The following is a 27,881-nucleotide window of genomic DNA, read 5'->3' on the forward strand; positions in this document are numbered from 1 at the left end:
GGAACGTGGGGGGGGAGAGGAGGAGCGTGCAGCACCTCAGCTCCGCGCAGCTGCGGCCCGCGGTGCCGCGGGGCAGGAGGGCTCCCCTGGCCGGGGTTCTGCTCTTCGAGCGCCGCCGGCCCCCCCGCTACAGCCGCGCCCTCCTGGGCTGGGTCCGCCCCTTGGTCCTGGGCGTCCTAGGAGCCTTCCTCAGCTCCGTGATCCTCACGGGGACCGTCATGTATTTCTGCCACTGGAGGAGGCTCCTGGGCACCTGATGCTGGCGTGGCACCACCAGGAGCTGCTGAAGGGAAAACCAGACCCAGTAAAGCCTCGGGGAGGGGTTGGCATCCAGACATGGACTCTGTGTGTTCTCCTGGGCAGGGAAGGGCCTGTCCTGGGCTCATCCAGGGTGAGGTGATCATCAGCCACCACCCTCACCCGCAGCTGCTGTGCTGGAGATGTCCCTGTCTGTCCCTGGGTGCCAGAGCTCCCTATTGCAAGGCTGGAGCTGGGCAAAGGTCCCTTGGCCATGTCCTCACTGGGTCCCCCCCTACAGGAGCCTCCAGGGCTCCTGAGTGCTTGGAGGAGCCAAAATTCCTCGATTCCAGGTGAAAAAGGAGCACAGTGCCAGCACGGAATTCTCTGCTGGGTCATCAGGCTGAGCCAGTGCCTGGGGTTAACTGATCATGAGTGAGAGGTTAATTGTGACACCCATGACCTGACCAAGGGCTGTGGCAGAGGCGTTTTTTGCTGCTTGGGGACATTTGGGATAACAGCTGTCCTGAACCGGAGGTTTGGGGTGCTCTGGGTTTGTCCCTTTCTGTGGGTTTAGGTTTTTCTCTTTTTTTGGCCGTGTCACAGCACAGCAGGGAGCCCGAGGAGCTGCTCGGTGCCAGGGATGGAGGGAGAGGAGGATGGTGATGGATTTCTGTGCATATTCTGTGTTAAATACTTTAAAAGATCAATTGAGCCAGGATTCTGTGGATATGGTCAGAGCCAATGCGGCAAGTGGAACAAGGCCTTTCTTCCAAATTTAAAATCGAAATTGGGAAAACTCTGGGTGATCACCAGCACCTGTGTGAAGCAGGGGTTGTTGGATGGAGTGCTCCCCATAACCACAGGGCTGCTCCAGGTTGCAAATTTCCCTGGAGCAGCGTGGAGCTGCAGGAATGGGGCAATGCAAGGGTGGTCGTGGCAGGATGTGTCTCCTAAAGCAGCACTCCCCAAAGCAGGAGCCAGAACACGATGGGATGGGGTTGGGATGAGCGCTGTGTTGTGCCTGGAGGGGTTTCAGAGATGTGACTCCCCCAGATAATTCCTCTCAACCCCCCAGATAATCCCTGGGTTTTCCCTCAGGGCAGGAGCTGGGGTTGGACCCCCACATTTCAGACCAGCCCCACTTTGCAAAGCCACCCCTGGAGCCTGCCCTGCCCCAGGAGCCGTCTGAGCTGAGGAATTTTGGGCAGTGAGGGGAACAGAACGACAGGGCAGTCAGGAGAAGTTGTTAAAACAAGATGGACATACCTCTTTATTGCAAATTCCAAAGTAAAAAGATGTACAGTACAAAGGAACTCAAAGTTCAGCCATGGAACTCCCAGCCCGTCCCTCCATCGCCTTCCTCCACCCTCCCCCAGCTGCATCCTCCTCCTCTCCCCAGGTAAAACACAACAGAGAGGAAAACCAGGGCGGGAGGGGGCCAACACCAGTGGCCTGAGCAGGTGTCAGAGGGGAGAAGTGGCCCTGCCCCACAGCTGCACAGCGGGCACAGGGTGTGGGGCTGTCACAGCAGCATTTGGGTCACCCCTGAGTGCCCCACGGTGCCTGCCCACAGCTCTGGGACCCTCAGTGCAGCACGCTCGGTCACTCATGAAGCCTCACAACACCCCTGTGAGGTAGGGAATGAGCCACCACAGTCACAGGTGGGGACAACTGGGAATCCTCCATCCCTGCGCCCAGTTAAACCAGTGGTACCAGTGTGTGTGTGACACGGGGGAGGTGCAGGACGGCACAACCACGCTCTGGCTTTGCTTGGACTGGCCTCAACTGAGCAGCAAAATTCACATCTGTTCAATAAACTGGACCAAAACTCATAATTATGTTTCCTATGAAAAATAATCCCAAAGTGACCTAAAACTGAAATATCAAAAGCAATTCCAAGGTGGTGCCTGGGGCATTCAGCTCTGGGTTAAATCTGCCTTTGGTGAGGCTCATGCCCAGCTCAGCCCTTCTGGTCAGGAGTGGGAAGGGGGGCAGGCAGGGGCCGGGGTGCAGGTGAGGGTCACCTGCGGCCAGCCCCAGCCCCAGTTGAGGGCCCTTTAGCACCACTGAGCAGCTGAGCCAGTCCTGTCACTGCAGGGGATCCCTTTCAGGGTGGTGTGAGGAAGGGAAGCCCAGGGCAGGGGTGGGAGTCAGGTGTGGGAGCACTGGGGGGCAGCAGGAGCCCCCAGAGCAGCCCTGCAGAGCTGCTGCCCCCCAATCCCCCTGGGGAGGGAGGGACTGAGGGGGCTTTGGGGCCTTCCTTGGGTTTTTTAGGGCAAGGGATGGCGGCTGCAGGTTACAGGTGAGGGGTTAGGGATAAAGGGTTGTAGGATGGAGGGTTAAAGGTGAGGGGTTACAGGTGAGGGGTTATAGGACACAGGGTTGCAGGTGAGGGGTTATAGGACACAGGGTTGCAGGTGAGGGGTTATAGGATGAGGGGTTGCAGGTGAGCAGTTACAGGGTGAGCCATCACAGAACAACATCCTCCCCTGCCAGAGCAGATCCAGCACTGAGCATCCTCACCTGCCTGGAGCCCCCATCCTCACCTGCCTAGGGACCCCATCCTCACCTGCCTAGGGACCCCATCCTCACCTGCCTGGAGCCCCCATCCTCACCTGCCTAGGGACCCCAAGCAGGAATTCCCCCCAAAATTCCCTCAGGAATTCCCCCCAAAATTCCCTCAGAATTCCCTAAAAATCCAGCGGGAATTCACCTGCCTGGAGCCCCCACCTGCCTGGAGCCCCCACCTGCCTCAAAGGGAGCCCCAGGCAGGCACTGACCCCACAGCCCCAGCAGGGCTGAGCCACCTGACACCTTTAACACCAAAAACCTTCCTACAGCTCCTCCTGCACCTCACTCTACTCCCCAAAACCACCCTAAAACACCTTGGGAGGAGCCCGGAGGGGCAGGAAAAGGGGAGGAAGGGTGAGAATAACTGGGACACCAAGACAACCTTCCCTTGTACAGTGAAAAGGGAATTTATTTCATTTATTTCAGTTTATTTCATTTTTCTTTTGGCTTATAGTAATTGTTAGTCATGTTGGGTAAGACCAGTATGAGCCACCATGCAATTTCTAATACACTAATCTTCACTATTGAGCTTTTACAGCTTGAACAGGCTGTTGGCTTTTTGGCTTTTTTCTAATTTTATTTTATTTTTGCAGCAGAAAAATCATTCAAACTCAGGTGTGGCCTCTACGGAACACCATGGGGTTACCTGAATTTATTTTTTTTTCCCCAACACTGGCTTCTATATTTTCAGAAAAGGTGAAGAGGAAAGTGAATAAAGCAGCTTGGACTGGCATTTCATTAACGCACTCTCCTCCACACTTTTGGAGTCACAAATTAACCCAAAAGGGAGGATTTTAGAGGTGGGGGAGGGAAGGGAACTCCTTGGTGTGGTTGTGAGTTTTGGCTACACCTTCCTAACAACACCACCCCCCTTAATTTGCTCCCAAAACCCTGAATCCAGAATGGGAATTCTGTGAATAATGTGTCAGAATTTGGAGATTTGGGTGGGACAAATCCCTGAGGCTCTTTGCCCAAAATTTCCTCCAACCATGGCTTCACCCAGTGAAGACCCAACTCAAACTTCTGCCCTAGGGAGGAAACCAAAGGAGAAAAACATCCCCAAACACCCCAAACTCCTTTTTTTTGAGCAGAAGAACCAACTCCAGCCAACAGGAAGCTGAAGAACCTCCTCCCTCCCCTTCCTGTTGCATCTCACACTGACAAAACATTAAAAAAATATATATATACAGAGTTTGGAGGGACTTTTTTATTTTAAAGTCATTGAGCAGCTTCATGAGTTGCCAGCACAAACGCCAACGCACCGAGCGTCACCTACAAGACTCAGCCCAGCCTAGGAACAATTATGAAATTCAGCCAAATCTTGCATAGAAGTGGTCGACTTATTGCACATTGGAACCCAAAAATAGACACTTTTGCTGCTGCAAATACCACTTGCAATAAAGCTTTTGTTAAAATCTATTTTGAGGGGGTTAGGTTTTCGTTTGGAATTTTTTTGTTGTTGTGGGTTTTTTTTTTTCCTTTGGGGGACATTTCCTGGCTATCTAAAATCTAAGGACAACAGAAAAATCTTAAAAAAATAAAAATAACCATGGACAATGGCATAAGCCAGAAGCCATTCTATAATTTTTTGTAGTTCTTTGTATTTACAAAAAGGCATGCCAATAAAATAAAATGATATATTACAGTATTTATAATATTCTCTTAAAAAGTTCAACCACACTTTTCAGCTATTTTTTTTTCCTTTTTTTGTTTTTTATTTTTTTTTGTGCTGTTTACAACATAGCCTGTACATATGTATGTAGATTTTTTTTTTGTTGTCGTTTCTTTGTTATTATTTTTATTATTTTACATCCCATCCTGGGAGCAACAGGGGCAGGACAGACAAGGTCCCTGCTGGGGGGCAGAGCTGCTCCCGTGCTGTGGCTGCCCCGAGGATGCCATGTGGCACAGATGGCTGCTGGATGGCTTCCTGCTTGGGTTTGGTTTATTTTAGGTGATTCCTGGCGTTTTCTGGGTTTATGGAATTATGTAAACTGAGATTCATCCTCCCATCAAGCTCTGGTGTATTGGGGGTTTTTTTTCCCCCCCCTACTTTGGGTACCCTTATTTTGGATGTCACCCCTGCAGTGATCCTTGGCTTCCCCTCCCCGGTGCCACCACCCTGAAGGGACACCCCAACCTGAGCGGGGCTGGCCTGAGACTGGCTGAGGACACCCCAAGTGGGAGCTGGGGGTGAGGAAACAGAAAACAGCCCAGACATGGCTCGTGATGCTCCTTCTGCTGCAGTGAGACCAGCCCAGAGGTACCCCCAGGGCTACCTGGGGCAGGTGTGGGGAACGGGGGGAAGGTGAAGGCACCTGGCCCCTCCTGGGCTGCAGACCCCAAAACCCCTCCTGGCCACAGCCCAGCACCCCGTGGTCCAGCTCTGCACCCCCCCAGAGCAGGAGCCACGATGGCCACGGGACAGCCAAGGGTGGGTCCTGACCCCAAACGTGCGTCCCGACCCCAAGGGTGACTCCCAACACCACCCTCCACCCCAAGAGTGCTGTGGGTGAGCTCCCCAAATTCCTACCAGCAGAGGTAACGTGCTGCTTTTTTGTTGTTTTTTAACTTTTATCTCTACCAAAAGAAGTGTCTACGCTGCAGGATGGAGGCTGAAGGATAATTAATATTAATGCTAAATATTGCAGGATACAACTGACCTTGCTGGCTGGTTGAAGCCCTAGGTTTTGGATTTACAGTGACATGGATAACAAGCCATTCCCAGATTTATCCTCTCCCATTTGGTGAGGTCCAGAGCAGCATTTTGGAATTTTGTTCTGTTTCAGTGTGCAAAAAACCATGGCTGTATGGAAAAGAAAGTCAAAGTTGTTAAACAGACACACACAATTCATTCACCTGCTTGTTCTGTTGGGGGATTTCGTGGTTTTAGAGTTACACTGAGGTTTTGTTGGGTTTTTTTTTTTTCTTCTACTGGCAGGTTTATGGAAGATTCTCTATGAACTGGGAGTACTGGTGCCGGGCAGGAGCATCACTAAGGTTTCTCTCCAAAATACAGTGTGCGGTAGATACTCAGTGGAGTGCCTCTAATTTATGGCTTAACACACCTCTGTGGACAGGTGACTGCGTGTCCCCTGGTTGTGGTTCCTCATGCATGGTCCCTGGTCATGCCGTCATGCAAAAATCTGCAAAAATCTGCAAAAATCGCTTCTAGGCGTTAACGAGCACTTTGTTTTTTTGGGGAGGGATCAGCCCGAGCTGGCTCCAGGCTGAAGGTACCCGACTACCCCATCTCCCAAACCAAGTAAAGCCCATGTAGAAAGTAGAATGCGAATAATAAATCTCAAATAAACTATGGTAACTCAGTGGGCTTAATGGGTGCTTTGTTTCATTTTTTCCTTTTTTTTTTTTGTTCTACTTGTTTTAACTCTTTTTTCAATTTTTTTCCTCTTTTTTTTAAAATTTTGCTGCTTAACTAAATGCAAATCTAGTTTTGCATGAACAAACCCATTGACATTGTGACTTCTGGGTTTTCTTCTGAGAATAATCAACAAAATGGGAAAATAAAATCCATTTGGGGCTGCTTTGGAAAATACATGAATCCCAGCAGCGGGTTTTGTTGCTCTGTGTGTGTTTGTGTGTGTGTGTGTGTGTGTGGTTTATTTTGCTTGTTTGTCCTAAGTTGCATTGACTGATGTGGAACATGCAGTATCCACCTGCCCAAACAATAGAAAATCCATTTTTTTTCCTTTTTTTTGTGTTTAAATGTTTGTTTACAGGGTCCTTTAAACAGGTGGTAGGTCACTGCTTTAGATGCAACGCTGTCACACAGTAAGCAGACTATGTTTGGTATAAGATCTTCAGGTAAGTGTCTCCACAGCTGTTCTGTATTGATATATTTCAGGAAGTTTGTAAACAATCTTTTTTTTTTGTTTTTTTCACTTGCAAATATTTTAATTCGTACAATTCTACTATTTTTTTTTGTTAATTTTTTTCCTCTCTCTTTCTGCGTGTGTGTGTGTGTGTGTGTGTGTGTGTCTCAAGACTTGGCCACCCTGCCGTCTTTTTGTCTCTTTGCCTTTTCTCTCCTGCCCTCCTCCGCCCGCTGCTGTTTCTCCTTCTCGGGTTTGGTGACGCTGTCGTAGGACGGCAGGGACGCCGTGGAGGGGGTGCCCTCCTTTTTCTCCCTGTTGGCTCCCCCGTTTTCCAGTTTGGTGGTGGCAGGCCTTCGGCTGATGAAGCCCCGTCGTGCCAAACGAGCCCTGTAAGCCCTCTGGATCACCACCGCCGACACCTCCTCCTGCTTGCGCCGCAGCGTGGTGGTGATGGGCTCATAAGACACTTTGGAAGGGTTGGAAGCCACAAACCTCTCCTCCATCTGCTGTCTCAGGATATCCAGCTCCCCGCTGTCCCCCAGGACACGTTTGGTGAAGGCAAACAGGATGTCCAAACAGTGGATCCTGTCCCCACTTACCATAGGCAGGTCCATGGCGATGAGTTCGATGGTGTTGGGCTTTGGGACACGCAGGGGATGCTCCAGGGCGTCGGCGAAGTCCGCCAGCTTGCTGTACTCGATGAACTGCGTGGCGTCGGGGTCGAACTTCTCCCAGATCTCGTAGAAGGTCTCGAAGTCGTCCTCGCTGAGCGGATCTGCGCTCTCCTCTGTCGCCACGCTGAAGTTCTCCAGGATGATGGCGATGTACATGTTGACCACGATCAGGAAGGAGATGATGATGTAGCTCACAAAGAAAAATATCCCCACCGAGGGGTTCCCGCAATCCCCCTTGAAGCCGCTGCCCGGGTGCTCCTTGTCCAGGTCACAGTCTGGGGGCCGGTTCAGGATGGGCAGCAGGAGCCCGTCCCAGCCGGCCGAGGTGGTGATCTGGAACAAGCAGATCATGCTGTTGCCAAAAGTCTCAAAGTTGAACATGTCGTCTATGCCGGCCTCGTGCTTGACGTAGGCGAAGTTGGACATGCCGAAGATGGAGAAGATGAACATGACCAGGAAGAGCAGGAGGCCGATGTTGAACAAGGCAGGCAGGGACATCATTAAGGCAAAAAGCAGCGTGCGGATCCCTTTGGCTCCCTTGATCAATCGCAGGATGCGGCCGATGCGAGCCAGGCGGATGACTCGGAACAGAGTGGGTGACACGAAGTACTTCTCAATTATTTCAGCCAGGAACATCCCTAAAGGAGAGAGGCAACAGGTGTGACAGTGGAGATGCACGGGCTGCTGCTTCCTCTGGGCTGAGTGGTGGATGGGGCACGTGGAATTCCGTGGGTGGATTTTCAGAGGGGGTTTGGGATGGAGGGGTCTCGTGTTCAGGCAAGTAAATCCTCCTGAGGGGCAGGAGAGGGGCAGCTCTGATCTCTGCTCCTTGTGAGCAGTGAGAGGACAGCTGGACCTGTGTCAGGGGAGGGATATCAGGAAAAGATTCTTCTCCCAGAGGGTTCAGGCACTGCCCAGGCTCCCCAGGGAATGGGCACAACCATTGTGAGGTTGTGCATATTTTGCAGATTAGGTGCTAAAAACCTCAAAACCTGTTAGAGGAAACATGGATTTAACATTCAAACAAACTACAAACAAGATGGCAAGTCCTGTGCTGTGGCAAGAAGCCCTGCAGGGAAATTTTCAGGGGTTACTGAGCGTTAAAATATTCTGATGAAGTGAGTGAAACTTCAGTTTTTACAGACAGAGCAGTTGTCAAGTGGTTTACCCCACACAGCTGGAATATCAGAACAGAGGGAAGGGGCATCAGTCAGGACTTCATAAATAAATTTCAGAGCTTCATAAATAAATTTAGATAAATTCTGCCAGGGTGTCTTCCTAAGACTCAAAGAGAACCTTGAGGTCCTGGTACCTACATATCCCTTTCAAAGACATGTTCTACCCTAAAAATGCCAAAACAGCCCTGCACTCAACAACCTCTAAGTGTGGAAGAGGTTTTACAGCAACTTCTGTGAGCCAGAGAGAAGTTTTATAGGAGGATCCACATTTATCCCTGAAAAAATTTCCTACCAAGGTCGTTGACATGGAAACCAAGAAAGAAAGAAGGATAAATATGAGAAATTCCAATGAGCACTTTGTTTGTCTCTCATGACCAATGAATAAACTTATGAGCTTTGTAAGAATGTACAAAAAGCATGCATGCTAAAATAAAAACAGCCTTGAAGCCTTCTGAAAATGGAGTGTGCTGCTTTGTACTGTCTCTGTCTCAACCACAACCTCTGAGTGGTGTCACACTTACCCACGATGGACAGAATCACAACCACGAAGTCAAAGATGTTCCACCCGATGGTGAAATAGTAGTGCCTCAAGGCGAACATCTTCAGCACACACTCACAGGTGAAAAAGATGACAAAAACAAAGTTGATCCAGTAAAGGATGTCCTCCATCTGCTTGCTCTGTGTGTCTGTCTCCACCATCATGGTCACCATGTTGAGGCAGATGAGCATCATGATGACGATGTCGAAGGCTTGCTGAGTGACGAAGTCGAAGACAGCTCCTTGGATGCGGTTCTGTGGAGCAGGAGACACAGGGAACCAAGTCTGAACAACAATCATGGAAGTGTGGAATGGTTTGGATTGGAAATGTCCTTCAGATGATCCCGTTCCACCCCCTGCCCTGTCAAACCTGGCTTTGGATACTCCCAGGGGCACCCACAGCTTCTCTGGGCACCCTGTGCCAGAGCCTCACCACCCTCACAGGGAGGAATTTCTTCCTAATTTACCATTAGTCAACAAATTATTCCACCATTGGTGGAAAGAGGGACAAGGATGTGATTTTGTCAGTACTGAATAACGCTTTCAAGGCAAACCCTGTCCGTGAGCCAGTCTGGTTAGGGCAAAGGCAGGAAAATGCCATTATTCATACCCCAACATGCTACTCCACCCCTATAGCAGCACATCTTGCTCTCTGCTGAGCCTTTGCAGTCATAGCTGGGGAAGGCAGCCAGATCCTTGCACTGATGGGTACCTGCAGGAGAACCCAAGCCTTTTGGTGTCCCGGCACCACCACAGCCCCAGAAGCAGGATGCTTTATCCATACAGCCCCTAAGGGACTCAACCCAACCCCCTTTTTGGCTTTCTGAGGGATCCAAAGCCTTTCAGAAACCAGGGAAATGAGCTCAGTTCTCCACCAGCGAAGCCCCCAAGGCTGGATGATTGCCAAAGGCTCTCCTGTGAGTGCCAGGAGGCTCCTACTCCACATCTAAGGCCTCTCACCCAGATTAAGTTTTGGGATTATTTTCTTGATTCGAGTTATGAACTGACTAACACCAACCCCAGGACAAGTGTTTTAACCTTTGCAGGTGACACCTGAGTTACAGTGACAAAACCAGGGTGATGAGGGTCCAGCATGAGTTAAAACTAGGGATGCTTTTGGAGAAAAAGCTCATTTGAAATCTACTCCACAGGTTTATCCCGAGCTCCCTCCAATGTACTCACCAGAGGTCGGGGAATGGGTTTTTGAGGCTTCTTTGAGCCCAGTTTTTTCATGGCATTGTAGTACTTCTTTTGTTCTTCTGTCATGAAAATATCTTGACCTCCAAAGTAAAGGGGCAAAAGGAAAACTGGTTACAATCAGCTCATGAACCAGAAGGGAAAGGAGTAAAGCCCAGCTCAGGTGAGACCTGCCATGTGAGAGGCTGGTAGCAGCTACTTCAGACAGAAATAACTCACACTAACACCCAGGGTGCACTGATCTTAATTAAAAATGACTGGTTTTCCTATAAATGAAATTTACAGGAAATTAAAATTTCCTATAAATTTAAATGTATAGGTTCCATTGCTCTGCCTCCTTCCCCATCCCTCTCTCCCCTCTGTGGTGAGCAGCTATGAGGGCATTTCCAGGAGCTGCACCATGCAAATCCATCCCAAATTAGAGCTCCAGCCCCTCAGTTTGGGATATTTTAAAGGGACAATGGTAGAAACTCAAATTTACAACTTTTTCTTCGAGGAAAAGCAGGGTATGAGACAGAGACAGAGGTAAGGAAGACATCTTGCTTCGAGTCTCTATTTTAGTCAAGGCATAAAAAAACCCCAAAATGCATGAAAATCTAGGGAAAATGTTTAATCTGGCTGCAGTTTAAACCAAGCATGTTCTGCTCAGCCATTCCTGTAAGGCACCAAGAGGCCCACAGTTCTAAAAGAGGAGCTTTGTGCCCCAAAATGACTTTATTTTGCAGAAAAACCCACCAGCCTGAAGAGCTAAGAGTCCTGGAACAGGTCTGAGCTGGAATCAGCAAACACAGATCACTTATCTTTTTCTTTTGTTGATTGAAGTTGTCAATGATGACACCAATGAACAAGTTCAGGGTGAAAAAGGAGCCAAAGATGATGAAGATAACAAAATAAATGTACATGTAAATGTTGTCCTCGTATTTGGGCTGCTCTTCTTGCTGAAGGGGAGATAAGAAAAACAACAAATGACATTTCAAAGACATCATACAAACACAGGCAAAATGAGATTGGTTGTGTTTCCAAAACATCAAAGATCAAAAATCAGTTGGAACAAAAAAAAAAAAAACAACCAGAAGAACTTGTCCTTTTTGGGATTTTCTTCAACATCTTTTAACTCATCAGACCCCCAGAGCAAAGGAAACAATCCCAGCATGAAATACTCACTACAAACACAATTCTACAACTTTTACTCTCGATTTTAGCAAAGCAAAAGAGCAGACAGAAATAAGGGGAGGGGAGTTTTGCACGTTACCTTTCTGGAATCTACAGCTGCATACATGATGTCCATCCAGCCCTTGAACGTAGCCTGGCAGAGAAAACACAGAGACAGAATTTACCCAAAATACAAGAATTATACCAGCTCTGTCAGGGACTCCCTGGCACTCTTGATGGCCCTGTATAATGAACTTTAAAATTATTTCAACATTTCTTTTTTCATTTAATCTAAATTACAGAAATCAAGCTCAAGGAGTCAAACCTCATGAGGTTCAAGCAGGCTGAGGGTGAGTGAGGGACTTGGGGCCTCTTACTGAGACCCATAAATTAGGAAAGAGAAGAAATATGAAACCGCAAATTCATTCCAGCCCCAACCCCAGTGGATGCTGGTATCAGAGAGAGGGAGGCACATAAAATGCACCAGGAGCATTTTGTATTTCCAGCCTCTCAGTTTTGGGTATTTTAGGGGGGGACACAGCTTCCAACCCCTTAGTTTGGGGTATTTTAGAGCTCCAGCCCCTCAGTTTGGGGTATTTTAAAGGGACAATGGTAGAAACCCAAACTTACAACTTGCAGCAGAGCCAGATATCCTGCCCCAACGTTGTCAAAGTTAATTTTCACATTCTTCCATCGGATCTCCGTGGAGTTGGGTGGCATCAGAGCCTCGCATTCTGTCTTGTTGTTAACTTCATCTATCTCAAAGCGATGCTCAGCTGTTTCATTAAAGCAGTAATGATATTTCCCGGCAAACAGGTTAACCCCCATAATGCTGAAAATCAGCCAGAAGATAAGGCAGACCAACAAGACATTCATAATGGAAGGGATAGCGCCAACCAAGGCATTGACAACCACCTGTGTTGGAAGGGGTGGGAAAAAGTTTCAGTATAAAACACGAGGCAGGAGACAGCAAGCAAAAGTACAGCTGTTTTTGGGGGGGAATGGGGGAGGCCACTGACATGTTGGGGGGTTGATCCATGCAGAAATTGGCAGTGAATTTGTTGCAAGCTTCAAATTCTGCTTCAGAGGCACCCGGGGAAGCTGTGTTTTCAAAATATGTGTTTGTATTATAATTATTATAATTATACAATATTATATATTTTATATATAGTATATTGTATAGTATGCATTATATATTGTATATAGTATATTATGTATTGTATATTGCATAGTATATATTTTATATAGTATATTATATATTGCATATTGTATATTATATATTATATATTATATTATATTATATTATATTATATTATATTATATTATATTATATTATATACATATTATATAATACGTATATATTTCAAAATAATTTCTCTTTTCAAGCCACATTGTTGGACTTATGGAGTCTGGACTCTTTGTTCTTCAACAAACCAATTATTTTCTGTCCTTTTAATTGCCCAAAGGCAGAGGGGGGCTCAGCCTGTCATAACAAACACCCTCCTGATGGAATTTTCTCAGAGCCAAGCGTGAGGACACTTTAGCTCGTGGATTCCAGAGGTTTTCCCAGCCAGTAGCCCCTCCAGCCATTCCCCACGTTCAAACAAGGCTGTTTTCACTCAGGGCCTGGTCCTGCTCCCTGCATGGGGTCAGGACCAAGCCCAGCATCACTGTGGTCACACTAAAGCACAGACTAACACCAAGATCATACTGTGGACTAAGCAAGGCCAGTCATGTAGTCCCAGGCAGAGAGCTGAGCATGCAGCCTGGCAGGCTCACCAGCACACAAAAGCCATGTTCCCTCCTCCAAAGGGCAGCAAACGCTCAGGAATGAGGATGGGTTTTGTCAGAGCTCATCTCTTCCTAATTTTAGCCCTTCACGGTTTGGGAGCACCGTGTCCCTGAGCATCCCTGGCCAACACACGGCCAAATGTAAGCTTTTAATAGAGGCAGGTCAGCAGGATATTAAATCTTTTATTATGATCTCCTAATTTAGATTCCTTTAATAGATGAACATCATCTAAACTATCTGCCTTAGTTTTGAAAGGCAACTCAACCACACACCGGGACTTGGGAGCCCCCAAGGGTGGAACATTGGCCACAGCTCGTCCTGGTCCTTCTCCTCCCCTTGCTGGAAGCCACCACCACCCACGGCCACCACAGCAGCTCATGGCCAGCCTGGACTGGAATTGGCCTGGGCTGCTGGGAGGTGTTCAGGGGGTGGGACTGGGTGGGTCTTAAGGTCCTTCCCCACCCAAACCAGCCTGAGACAGAGGAATGGAGGAAAAATGAAGACCATAGTGGTCCAGATGGTGAACCCTCCATTCCAGCTGGTAAATGATGTCAGGAATTCACCCAGGAAGGCACAGATGAGAGCCCCAAAAGGCTGCAGGTGGATGCCCTTGCTCTCACTCTCCCTTCATCCCAACAGGCTGCTCAGCTGCTGGACCAGCAGCACTTCTTGGGTCCCATTCTCCTACAAACACATTGATTTATTCCAGCTACCACATGAAGCAAAAAAAGGGTAATATCCTCCTGAAATATGGTCATTTATGGTTCATTAAATCTACAGAGCTTTCCAAAAGGAGCGAAAGGAGGAACATGGCTTTTGTGTGCAGACTGACGAGAACACATGCATGTCTCACAGCATCACTATCAAACTCCCTGACCGAGCTCAGAGCAGAGCAAGCTCCTGGAAATGCAGATTGCTATGGAGGAGAGAAAAGCAAAGAACTACAGTTTCAGTCTCCTTTGCAAAGGCATTTCAGATCTCTGAAATTGGTCTGGTTGGATGGGGCAGTGACACTTGTCTCCAAAACAAAGGGAAGATAATTGGGTCTAGGGAGCTGACAGGGCTGCAGTCATAACTATCAATTTTCCCGTGGTGAAAATCCCCCACTTGAAGCACGAGAATTTCCTGATTGTACATCAGAAATCTTCTCCCCAGTATGGCTTAAAACCAGCTTTTCGTTTCTCCAGCTTTAGTGCTAGGCCTGTTCTTTGTGATCAAACTTCTGGGTAGGACCCAAACCCAGCCCAGCAAAAGCTCCACCTTTGTGTGAATGGAAATTTTTCTTCCTTTGTGCCTCTGCTGTGGAATCAACTCTAGAATTAAACTCATGACACAAAGAAATAACAGCAGGAGGTCTTAGAGAGGAAACACCTTCCTTGGATTTGGAGCTCAGGTATTTCTGTTACTTCTGAGGGACTTTGAGGAGCCCTCCTCAGCTCTCTGCTCCTCTTGGGCTGGATTTTGGGCTCAGTTAAGCTGCAAAGACCAGGGGGATCCAGGTGGAATTGCTCCACTCAGACCCTGAAGTAAAACTGTGACTGGTATTCCCTTCCCTTATTATTTAAAACACGTGATTTTCTCTCTGGTTATGAGCTAACTGGGATTTAGCACAAAACCCCACATCCTTGTTCTAAGAGCACCTGGGAAATCCATTGATACGAAACACCCTTTATTTCAGTTTTTTATTACTTTTTTTTATGTTCTTAGGAGACTCTTTCAATCCCAAATGGGGAAAAAAGCACCAAAATGTCAGAATATTAGTGGCAAAGCAGTGAGACACTGCAATAATTGAAACACCCAAGGGAGTGGTGCCAATTCAAGCTTGTTAAGTTCAATGCTTTGCTTGTGCTTTGTTCTGGTTCCACAGTGACAGGACAGGGACCAAAAAAGCATGGAAAAAAGGAAGGGGACAGAAAGGAAAAGCTTCACTACCAGACAAGGTTGCCAGTCACCACCAGACTGGACCGAGAACAACAAGGTGCAACAAGAGGAATGAAACCAAAGTTTTCAAAGAGCTGAGCTCCCCCCAGTCCCTTCCTGCAGTGACCCACGAGAGGCAGCAGCCTTTTCCCCCTGGTTACTTTTTTAAAAACCCCCTCTGAGACAGAATCTTTCAATCCAATTCCACCAACAGCCAACAACCTGGAGACCCTGAGGTGGTTCCAATTCTGCTTCTTTGCACCTGGTGATTCTCCCTAGGTAAAAAAAAAGTTACAGCTGAGAAGCCCCTCGGATGCTCGAGGTCAAAGCCAGGCCAAATGAGAACAGCCAAGTGTCAACATCGGCTACAAATGGGTGGTTTGGGCCAGTAATTAATGTAATGAGGCAGCTGATGCATCTCCCTTTGTTAGAGGGGAGGGTGCAGCGGTGGGCAGGGTGAGGGTACATCCACGTAGAGGTGATCAAGTCAGCAGCTGCATCATGATTCTGTTTGGAATTTTCTTTCCACCAGTTTTGATCAGTTCTAGCATGCTTTTAAAATAAAATGCTCCACGGGCATGCAGAAGGATCAGCTGCTAATGGCATCTTACCCTCATCCCCTCAAATCGGGACAACGCTCTTAAAGGCCTCAAGGCTCTTAGTGTCCTAAGGGATTTTATGGCACCTAGTTCCGAGTAGCCCAGGGCATTAGCTATAAGGCTGACTAAAGAGACCTACACAGAAAATAGAAAAAAAATAGAAAAAGAAACCAGAAAAAAAAATAGGAAAAAAAAAAAGAGAAAGAAAGAAAACGAAACAACAACAAAAAAACCAACACAAATAAAAGAAATAGAAAAAAAAAAAAAAGAAAAAAAGAAAAAAAAAAGGTTCCAGACTGTTAGATTGGATCCCCTAGCCCTGATTGCCCAGCCCAGGAGCCACCTGGGCCGCCCCAAATACCGAAGCCATGACACCAGCTGCCTACTTCACTTGACTGAACCGACCTGGAAGGAAATAATGCAGTTGAGAAAAGACCAAGAGGGGAGAGATCAGTGAGAGAGAGAGAGAGAGAGAGAGAGAGGCAGAGACACACACGGAGAGGGGCTGTTGGAAGGAAGAGCCCAAACGATGACAAAAACCTTACCCTCGCCCTTTACCGGCTGCAGGGATCCCGGCGGCGCCCATGAAATTTAAGCCAGACAAATGTTAAAGGTACCTATGAGAAAGAATACAGATAAATACACACACTGCACACCTGGGCCAAGCTCTCCACAGCCACCGCGGCGCTCTGGGAATGCTGAGCCTCACCCCAGCTCCTCCTGCCTCACCACCCCAGCGTGGGGCAGATGTTCAACCAAACTGGTTTAAGATATTCTGAAAATATTACATGAATCATTTTAATTTTTTTTTTCATTCATTGAAATTTTAAAATTTAATAATTTTCAACCAAATTGGTTTAAAATAAATAATAAGAAATAATAATTTTAAACCAAATTGGTTTCAAATACATTATTTTCTCTCTGGTTATGAGCTAATTGGGATTTAGCACAAAAACTCCACATTCTTGTTCTAAGAGCACCTGGGAAATTCATTGATACAAAATACCTTTTATTTCATATTTTTACTGCACTTTTTTTTTTTTGCATGTTCTTAGGAGATTCTTGCAATCCCAAATGGGGGAAAAAAGCACCAAAATATCAGAATACTAGTGGTGACAAAGCAGTGAGACACTGCAATAATTGAAACACCCAAGGGAGTGGTGCCAATTCAAGCTTGTTAAGTTCAATGCTTTGCTTGTGCTTTTTAAACCAAATTGGTTTAAAACCAAATTTCCAAATTTCCAGGAAATTTGGTTTTAAACCAATTTTGAGCTGCTGATGAGTGGAAGGGTATCATTACCGGGGTAGGGAAACTTCCTTAAATGCCTCCCATGCAAAACCAGGACGTTGGCACACAGAGCAGCTCTGTTTTCTGCCTGCTCCGACAGTGATCCTGTTCTAGAGCTGGTCAAATTCCTGTGCTGAACTACAGCATTTCTGATCCCTTCTCCAAGGCTTTTCCAACTGGCCCAGTACAGCCCAGTACACCCCAGGGCTTCACCACACGCTCCTGCAGCTGCTGGGATTGGGACTGGAGGAAAAATCAGGAAAAATCAGGAAAAACAGGGATGGGATGGAGGAAAATGGGATAAAACAGGACTGGGATGAGGGAAAATGGTCACCATGCCTGGGGATTCCCAGGAATTGCTTTTCCCAAGGTTTTTTCCACATCCCAAAGCCAACATCTCCAGTTTTCCCAATTTTTTCCCAACCCCAGCTCCAGAATCGTCCATTTTCCTCCAGTCCAGGTGTTTTCTCCCCTTTTTCCACATCTCAATCCTGTTTTCCTCCCATTTTTCCCAGTCTCAGCTCCATTTTCCTTCATCCTAATCCTGTTTTATCCCATTTCCTCCCATCTCATCCCAAATTTTCCCTGGTTTTCCCCAAATCCCAACCCCAGCAGCCACAGGAGTGTGCAGTGAAGGACTGGGATGTACTGGGTTATACTGGGCAACCTGTTGAGCAGCCTAGAGTCCGATTTATGCTCTAAATCTGAATTTTCAGAGATCCTTAAACCCACCAAGTCCAGACACAACTTGGCCACGTGCAAACAGTTACAGACAGGGCACAGCAGCTGCCACTATTCCCATTTTTTGCTACCATTTTCCCTATTTTTTGCTACCATTTTTCACTACCATTTTCCCCATTTTTCTCTACCATCACACTTCAGACAGATAAGGAAGAGACATAAACCTCTTTTAAGGAAAAATAAAAAGACATCCATGTACAGCAACAAACAAAAAAACATAGGAGCTCCTCCTGGACCACGTGAGGTTTCAGGTGAATTCTCAGAATAGGACACTTCCTATGTATCATTTTTTTATAGAAGAGATATTAGAATAATAATTAGAATTAATTAGAAGGATGATTCTTATTCCACACTTATTTCTGGGAAATATCAAATCTGAATTTTAAATGCATAAATGTGTGGGAAAATTGAGATTTTATCTTTTTTGGGCATGTGGCTGATGTGCTTTTTCCATCTTCATATGGAAATCCCCTGTCCATAGCAGAGGACTTGGAATGAGATGATTTTAAGGTTCCTTCCAACTCAAACCATTCCAGGATTCTATGGTATCTTCCCCAAAAATAAGTGGCCACAATAGATTGGTTTTTCCATCCCATTTTAAAATTTTACTACTTTGAACCATGCCAGGGGTGTCCCAAAGGATCCAACAAAGCTTTTGTGAGGCAAAATCAGCTCAGCCAGGGTAATCCTGATATATTCAAATCCTAAATATAAATACAATGAAACATAAAAATTCAACACTTTTAGAGATGTGGTGTGTTTAAATAGCATTGTAAATATAACACTGGAAGTGTCCCATCCCTGGAAACTGCCCCTGGATCCCAGGAAGTGTCCAAGGCCAGGTTGGACAGGAACAACCTGGGATGGTTAAAGGTGTCCCTGCCCTGGCAGGGGTGGCACTGGATGAGCTTTAAGGCCCCTTCCAGCCCAAACCATTCCATGAACAAAGAATTCTCGTTTTTAGAGCTTTTTCCCCTCAGGATAACACCTCACTCCCGAGCAGGACTCTAAGACCATGCCAGAAAAGTCTGTTTGAGCTTTTAATAAATAATCTTTGAGGATTATTCCCTGAGGACATTCCAACAGAAGACACAGCAGGCACCGAGGTCGGACAAAGGGAATCCCAGATTGACTGAAAAGCAGAATCCTTCATTATTACCCAGTAAAAGTCTTCACAAACACACCCAGGAAGCTTTGGGGATGAGGAGGAGGGGAATTGGACAATGCTATAGCAACCTGCAAAATAACATCCAAGAGTGTTGTTAGGATGCAAAGGCTCATTCCCTGCTGCCCTGGCTCACTCCAGCCCCTTCCACGATGCGCCACAAAATTTGGGTTAAAAAAGTGTGATTCAACAGATACAGGACACAAAGCATTGCTGAGGTTTTGTGGAGGGATATTTTGGCACCTCAAAGTCACATTTCAGATTTTTAATTTTTTTTTCCCAGGGAAAATTGTGCAACTCTTCTGTCCATGACATCAAGGGAAAACTAAAGGGAATTCTAAAATTCCTGGGAATTGCAAACCCTTCTGCACTTGTTCCCTCAATATTCCCTCCCTGCCTGTGAAGTCCCTGATCTTTACTCCACTCCCAGATGCATGGGAAGGAAACTAAACTTGTACCACACCTGCCCATTAAACTGGAATTAAACTGGAATTAAACTCATACTTTATCTTCAGGCAGCAAGAGAGATCCAGAAAATAAATTTATTTCTTAATTTATTTCAAAATTTTAATTTATTTATTTAGAATTTTTTTCTGTCAGAAAATAAAACTTATAACATGCAGGTTGTGTCCAAGGAAAGGTGTTGAGGGGATCAGAGAGGATTTTTTAGAAAAAAATTAAAATTTCAAATTTCAATTTTCCTACAGGAAACAGGGTTTGAGTCACTTCTGCCCCTGAATTCCAAGCATAGTTCCTTCCACCTACTCAGGAATATTTCCAGAGTGATAATGGTGCTGAACAGCAACTGAATCATACACAGAGTGTTCCAAAGGAGAAGCCTGGAAAAACTGGGAATTCTTTTTTAACATACTTGCTCTTGGGGCAGTCACTAGAGCCACTGAATCCCAGATGGACGTGATGCAACGCTTCAAAACAATCCAAGCATGCGGGATTCTAAATTTCCTGGTTCTGAAATTTCCTATTGAATTACACCGTTTTATACCACTTTGGACAGCAGAAATTCCATTTATTTTAAATTCCATTTATTTTAAATTCCCTCGCTGTGCTTCAGAACCAAATTTATTGCTAAAACTTCTCTCTATTGTCTTTTTTTCCTTCTAATTCTACAATTTATTCACCCTTTTTTCATTTCTCAGATTTATCCTCCCTCCCAAGACATTCTGCAGGGGATTCCAGGGTGGATCTGTCCCTCACTCTACACTACTCTCAGCTTTCTTTTTCATATGATCCTGCTTTTTCTTTCCTGTTTCTTTTGGTAATGCTGAACTTGATTGTGCACAATCAGCTTTCCAAGGATTGAGATTCTCACAAATCCAGTGTTCAGAAGTGAGGTGGTGGGATGAGGAGGTTCTGCTGCCTCATCACCCCCTCATCATTAATAATGCAAGAAAACGATTACAGAGAATGCAACTCCCAGAAATATCCCCAAGGAATTCCACGTCTGCACAGCTTTCCCACGGTAACACCTCCAAACATGGCCAGGTCTCCTAAAAATTCCATTTTCAGCATAGAAAAAAGAGCCAAGGGCTGGAAAATCCTCCTTGGTCCCTGCAGGGCAGAAATCCCACAGCTGCACAGGAAACACCCAAAGGGCTCAGGGGTTTTTTCCTTGATTTGGGAACTCACAGATATTTTGGGATTGTTAAATCTATGACCCAGTTAGGACTTGAGGAGGAACCATCCCAAGCAGAAGGAAGAGGAGAGGATACATACAGCCACGATGAGGAAATCCAGCCAGCACCAGGCGTTGGTGAAGAATTTCACAAATCCATAGGCACACCACTTCAGCAGCATCTCCAGGATGAAAATGTAAGTGAAGACCTTGTCTGCATACTCCAGGATGGTCCGGATGGTTTTCCTCTGCTCAATGTAAATATCCTCAAAAGCCTGGGAAATAACCAGGTGCAAATGTCATTATATGGGATTTATTGCACAGTTCAGGAGCTTCAAATGACACTGAGGTGAGTTCAATGTACAGTTATAGATGAGCTAAATATATATATTTTAAATTTTTAAAAAATTAAATATTAAAAAAATTAAATATTAAAAAATATATTTTATATATATAAGCACATACATACACACTATATATAAATAGATATAAATAGATAGATATAGATATAGATAAAATACATATGTTTTATAAATATATATAAATCAAACATAGAAAATTGATTTTGTTCCAGTCACAGCTTGGACTTTATGGTGTTGGAGAGCTTTTCCAACGTCAGTGCTTGTGGAATTTTTTGATTCTGTGAAATCAGACATAGATACAGGCTGACTTTTCCCCAGATCCTCACATTTCTAGTCAAACTAGGATCAGAATCCAGATTTGAAGACTTTGTTCTTAATTTAAACTAAACAAAAAACATCAGGAAAAGCTTGTTTCATTTTCCAGGTAGGAATTTCCAAGATTTGCCTTTTCCCAAAATTTCCTGTACACAATCTGATGTCCCCAAGCCCAACACCTCTGAACTGCTGGGGTTTTACTTTTTTTTTTTTATTTTTATTTTACTCACCAGAGCCCCACTACTCAGGAGGATCATGAAGATGATGAAAGTCTCAAACCAATTGTGCTCCACAATTAGGAAACAAGTTTTCCTCAAGGTCCACCACGACTTTCCCAGCCCCTCCTCAATATTGACCTGACAACACTTGCAGCGCTGCATACAACCTGGAACAGGGACAGGGCACACCTTCACTCAGGAAACACAGGATTTAAGGTAAAAACATTAAATTCTCACTGTCTAGAAGCAGTTTAGATGTCACCAATATGAACCATGCTGAGTGAGTTAAAATTTTTGCGTTCTTGAGGATTTTAGGGTTGTTTTGCCACTTCTGTGCCTGGGCACCAGAACTGACATCAATTTGGGAACAGATCAGCTTGTTCTATTTGGTGAGGTCCATGCTCTTAAGGAGACAAATGGAAAACTTGCTGACAAAATAACCTTGAACCATTTAAAGCATTTTTGCCTTGGGAATTCCTGTAACGGATCGGCTCTCGAAAGACATCAAGGCCAGTTACAGGAAAGGAAAAGTACTCTGCTTCTGAGTACTTAAGGCATCAGCTGCACAAAAATCATCTTGTTCTACTACAGGTCATCTCTGATTCTTTAGAAATTCCCCCTCTGAGGGTGGGCAGGCCCTGGCACAGGTGCCCAGAGAAGTTGTGGGTGCCCCTGGATCCGTGAAGTGCCCAAGGCCAGGCTGGATGGGGTTTGGGGCAATCTGGGGTGGTGGGAGATGTCCCTGACCATGGCAGGGGGGAAATTTGGATAAGTTTAAGGTCCCTTCCTACACAAACTACTGAATGATTCTATGATCTACATCCTAGCAGTGGCAGCTGCATCTCTGAAAGCTTCACTTTCTAAATTCCTCCGAATTTGTGCACCAGCATCCAAGAAGGGCCTCGAGATAAGCTGAGAGCCAGCCCTGATCCAGGCTTGTGGAAGAGGTTTTACAGCGGTATCTGTGACTCAGAGAGAAGTTTGATAAGAGGATCCGTGTTTACCCCTGAAAGAATTTCCTACCAAGGTCGCTGACACAGAAACCAAGAAAGAAAAGGATAAATAAGAGAAACCTGCAATTATTCCAATGAGCACTTTGTTCGCCTCTCGTGACCAATGAGTAAAGTGTAAACTTAGGAGTTTTGTAAGAACATACAAAAAGCATGCATGCTATAATAAAAACAGTTTGAAACCTTCTGAAAATGGATTTTTTGCTTTGTGTTGTCTCTGTCTCAACTATGACACGGGCTGACCTAACCCTGAGGTGAGCTCACCCAGACTGCTCCCCAGAACATCCCCAGAGCCTCTTCCTTCATTCCCTTCTCACCTTCTGTGAAACAGGCATCTGGGTCCAGGTACTCCTCTGGTGCCTCCACGGGCACTTCCTCCACTTCAGGCTTTATGTCGATGGTGCTGCCCTCAGAGGAGCTGCTCTCGTCGAGTTTCTGCAGCACAAAACCCCAACCCAATCAATATCAAACATCAATCCCAAAAAGCACCAAACTTCACGATGACTCAGCTGTTTGTTCACCATATTTGCTGCCATGAAAGTTGTTTTCTCACTTTAATCACTGAGATCCTGACCCAGCTTATGTCTCATGTTAACAGGACAGGCAGGATTGAATATTCACATTATGAAAGGTGTCCCTGTCCATGGAGGGGCTTGGAACTAAATGATCTTTAAGCTCCTTTCAACCCAGGCCATTCTATGATTACATATATTTTCCTATTTTATATATATAATATATATAATATATATAATATATAAATATATACTAAATATAAAAATTAAACACAAACATATTTAGGACATACAAATATATAGTATATATAAATATATAGTATTTCTGCTATACTATTAATATATATTTATTATTATTTATATATTTTTATTATTTATTATTTATATTGTACTATTTATGTATATATTTTATATACAAATATATATAGTATATATATTTATATAACCATTCTATGATTGTATATATTTATTTTGTTTATATTTTTATTATGTAAGTATCTGTGGCTTTCTACAGAGCTACTAGCACAAGAAATTCTGTTTTGAGCGCAAAGACAACATCCCAACACCAACAAAAGTTGAGTGCTGGAACTACACAGCTCTCCCTGCCCAGAGGTTTCCAGGCCCTCCCAGTGGGCTGAACACCCCGAGTGGATTTGGAGCCCTCCCTCCCAACGCCCGGAGTGGATTTGGAGCCCTCCCTCCCACCTCTTTGCTGCCATCAGGATCCGTGTCGCTGCTGAAATCCTCCGTGTTGAGGTTCTCGAAGTCGGACTCGCCCACGGCGATGGGGACGCGCACGGTGAGGTTGGGGTTGTTGATGAAGGACATGTGGTCCTCGTCGATGATGTATTTCTCCACGCTGCTCCCGATGCCGCTGGTGGTGCCATTGCCGTTCTTGAGGAAGTCGATGTCGCGGTTGATGTCGGCCCCGGTGTGGTTGGCGATGCAGTTCACCTTCTTGTCGTACAGCTCATCCAAGGGTTTCACCTCGTCGGCCTCTCTCTGCTTAAAGTGGGCCTGCATGAACTCCCTGACCTTGGCCTTGGTCCAGGCAATGCCCTTCTTGATGCGGATCACCGAGATCTGCAGGTTGTTCATCTCCCCATCGTCGTCCGTGGCTGCCAGGTTGTCTGCGCTGAAGGAGCTCAGCAACAAGGCCAAGAACAGGTTCAGCACCTGAAAGGGAAGAGCTGATGCTGGACTGACACACAAAGGGGGGATTCCCAAAGCTGAGCAGAGCTCTCAGCACCCATGCCCTGCTGGTGCTGCAGAGCTGTCTCCCAACACCAGCTCTGGTGTCCCACAAACTCATTCAGGCGCCCAGGTTCAAGGTATGACCCCCTGATGCTGCAAAAAGTTCCCTGAACAGGGATTCTGGTGCAGCCCTGAGGAGTCCCAGGGGTCCAGGGCAGGTACAGGTACAGGTACAGGGGTCCCTGGACGGAGCCCCTTGCAGGATCTGGACTGCAGATGTCAGAGAGGGATTTAATCCCCATGGGATTTAAATTCAGCCTTACTGATTTAGTCCCATCTCTGCCTCAAAGAAAATGGGGAAAATCTTGGCATTTTGAGTGATCACTTCCAGCTCTACTTCCTCACCCACATTTAGTGACCATCCCCAAGACTTTTATTATCAAAACCCTTTGGCAAGACAAGACCTCTCAGAGAGAGCTCACAACTACTTTGAAGAATTGCGACTGTTCATGTGACTTCATTCTTGCTCACATTTTCCTCCACAGACTTTTCTTCATGAAATTTAAGGCCAGAAGGAAGCATCATGATCTAGTCCAACCTCCCACACAACAGGCCGTGCAGTTTCACAGCCCATTCCTGAACACAACAGCACCTCATGACTGAGCCAGTGGGCAGGTTTTAGAAGAAACCTCCATTCCTCATTTTAACACTTCAGGACCGTCTCCTGTGCACCAAATTATTTTGTTTTCTGGCAATTAAAATGCCAGTTTTTGCTTCTTTTAGCTTCTTTTTCCCATCAGGTCAGGTCTGTGCACTTTGACTGAGGCTTTTATACCTTCAGCTTTTCTTGCAAAATGCTTCATTTTACCTGCACCTGCTTAAACAGGTGACTGTTTAAGGTCCTCATCAAGCAAAAAACATCTTTAACATTGCACTACCAAAATCTACTACTGACAGATCAAAGGCCAAGAGGGACTTCCACAGAGCAGGAACAGACTCACAAACCATCACTCCCTCATCCTGGGGGTCTCCCCAAGTCCTACCCCACCCAGAGGCAACCAAGAAAGCCCATCAGTAACCATTTACTGACCACTAAATTTCCGATGACCATGACCATCATGAAGACAATCAAGCACATGGCCTGTCCTGCCACTTCCATACAATCCCACATGGTCTCAATCCACTCCCCACACAACACACGGAAGACAATAAGGAAGGAGTGGAAGAAATCGTGCATGTGCCAGCGGGGTAGCTCACACTCCGGATTGATCTTGCAGACACACTCCTTGTAGCTTCTGCCAAAGAGCTGCATTCCCACCACGGCGAAGATGAACACGATGATGGCCAGCACCAAGGTCAAATTCCCCAAGGCACCCACTGAGTTACCAATGATTTTTATCAGCATATTCAGAGTGGGCCAGGACTTGGCCAGTTTGAAGACTCTCAGCTACAAAAAAAACCACCAAAACAAACAGATCTTCAGCAAAGAGGAAAATAAAGCAGAACTTCCTAAACGACAACCATCTTGTGTTTTACATAAAAGGAAGTCCATGCCTCTGCTACTGAGGTTACAGGGAGCAGAGAATGCTTAACCCTTCTGGAAAACTGGGCTTGAGTATTTTGTACTTAGTTATTCCCCACACACTGATCTCCCTTCCCAAAGGAAAAGTCACCCTTCCCTGCCCAAATGCAACAAGCTGCTGCTCAGATTTCATAAAGAGCAGTCTTGAAGAAAGAAGAGACCATAAAAAATGGCACCACTAGATCTCTGTCCTCTCCAAACCCAGAAAAAAGTGATCTTCCCTTGTCCTGTGTAAATGGGAAAAAATTCTTTATGTGAGGGGAACGGCTGGAACTGTGTCAGGGAAGGGATAGGCTGGATATTGGGAAAAGGTTCTTCCTCTGGTTGGGCACTGAGCAGGGTCCCCAGGGAATGGTGACTGCCCCAGGGCTGCCACAGCTCAAAGGATGTTCAGACAACACTCTCAGGGATGCCCAGGGTGGGATTGTTGGGGTGTCTGTGCAGGGACAGGAGCTGCACTGGATGTTTCTTGTGGGTCCCTTCCAACTAAGGACACTCCATGATTCTGTGATTCTAAGCTCCACGATAATAACACTGAAAAAGAGCTGGAATTTGAAATACCAATCGGAAAGATCGCAGCACAGAAAGTCCCTCCACATCTGCCAGACTCAGCTCCATTAAACTCAGGGAGACAATAAACCCATCAAAGATGTTCCAGCCTTCTTGAAAATAATAGTATGGATCCATTGCAATGAGCTTCAGGAACATTTCTGCTGTGAAAATCCCAGTGAAAACCTGGAGTAGGGAGGAGAGACAGACAAAGAATAGGCAAAGAGTAATTTTTAACTTATTTTCAGATCTTCAGGCTAAGTCTCAACAATGCAATTGATTCTGAGTCCAAGCCCACATCAATACTCCAGGCATCCCAGTAGGAGCAGACCTGTGGGGAGTATTTAGCAGATTTCCTTACCAGATTTCCCACAGAGAGCACGTGCTCGAACTCGGGGGTCATGGGGTGGTGCTCCATGGCCATAAACAACGTGTTCAGCACGATGCAGATGGTGATGGCCAAGTCAACAAAAGGATCCATGACAATTAAGTTCACAATCTCCTTCAGCTTCATCCAGTATGGGTGGCATTCCCAGATCAGGAAGGTATTGGCAAATTTATACCAGCAAGGGGGACATTTCCTCTGGGACTCTTCCAGCTCTGCAGGTACAAAACAAAACAGAGTTCAGGCTTTATCTCTGAGGCCGAAGAATTACAAAACTGCAAACTTTGTGAAAATAGCCATGGAGGTGACACGAGAGAAGAGTTGGGTCAAGTTTGTGGGCAGGCTGGACATCAGTGAGAAATTCTTCCTAGACAGGATGGTCAGGGAGGTTTGGAGCCCTCATCTTTGGGTGTCACCAAGGAATGACAGGATGTGGCACTCAGTGCTCTGGCCTGGGTGACAAGGTGGGGATTTGTCACAGGTCAGATCCAATGACCTTGGAGCTCTTTTCCAACCTCAAGGATTCTTGGATTCTGGGATTTCATGATTTTACTGAGCTCTATGACTTTTCCTCTGTCCCTACACAACACCTGCACCAGGTCACCAAACCCGCAGTTCTAACCCTGTGCTTCAGCCCCACCAGGATGATTCAATGCAAATTATTCCAAATGAAGGGCTATATTTAACTCAGAACTGATCAAGGTAAAGCAGTTAAAACTAAAGTTACAGATTCCAAACTGCCTTTGCTGCCAGTTTTTAAATAACTGAGATGAATTCTGTGCTGAACACAGACATGGTCTAAAAGAGGAAAGAGGTGACATAATGCTGCAAAGGATTTTCAACAGGAATAACCTGATTAAGACTAACTACATCCATTTACAGAAATCAAGCACAGAAATGCTGTGTCCATTTTCTTTTTCTTTTTTACACTGGCTTATCTCAAGTGCTTAGGGGAAAAAAATACAAAAGAGGAGTTGTCCCCATTTGTTGACTTGCTGGTTCCAGTCAGGCCATGCAGCTGTGCACCCTCACCTTTTATTTTTTATGGGAAGGGAAAGGACCACTGTGCTCTCCTTCCCATTGGTTCTCTGGTTGCTTAGTATTTAGTTGCCTTGGAATTTCTGAAGTTAAAAAGAGGCCCGTGGCACTGGAGCCCGTAGGCGTTTGCGCAGGAGGGGAGCGGCAGCAAAACCCTGCTCTGTTTCTAAGTATATTTAGTTTTCCTTCATTT

The 27,881-nt window shown here is 45.9% G+C and overlaps 1 protein-coding gene across 1 annotated transcript in view; it reads right to left on the minus strand.

The window, feature by feature from the left end:
- Nucleotides 1-3,197: 3,197 nt before the first annotated feature.
- LOC102035943 (sodium channel protein type 8 subunit alpha) overlaps nucleotides 3,198-27,881 on the minus strand; it is a 48,128-nt gene continuing 23,444 nt past the window's right edge. Inside the window, 14 exon segments of the mRNA XM_014310860.2 lie at nucleotides 3,198-7,959; nucleotides 9,021-9,291; nucleotides 10,219-10,323; nucleotides 11,034-11,171; nucleotides 11,486-11,539; nucleotides 12,016-12,300; nucleotides 15,709-15,831; nucleotides 20,625-20,798; nucleotides 21,431-21,585; nucleotides 22,746-22,863; nucleotides 23,646-24,116; nucleotides 25,225-25,581; nucleotides 26,278-26,451; nucleotides 26,627-26,865. Coding sequence (XP_014166335.2) covers nucleotides 6,812-7,959; nucleotides 9,021-9,291; nucleotides 10,219-10,323; nucleotides 11,034-11,171; nucleotides 11,486-11,539; nucleotides 12,016-12,300; nucleotides 15,709-15,831; nucleotides 20,625-20,798; nucleotides 21,431-21,585; nucleotides 22,746-22,863; nucleotides 23,646-24,116; nucleotides 25,225-25,581; nucleotides 26,278-26,451; nucleotides 26,627-26,865 — 3,812 coding nt within the window. The 3' untranslated portion in view covers nucleotides 3,198-6,811.

Source organism: Geospiza fortis, unplaced genomic scaffold, assembly GCF_000277835.1.
Source record: "Geospiza fortis unplaced genomic scaffold, GeoFor_1.0 scaffold676, whole genome shotgun sequence".
Classification (NCBI taxonomy): Eukaryota; Metazoa; Chordata; class Aves; order Passeriformes; family Thraupidae; genus Geospiza; species Geospiza fortis.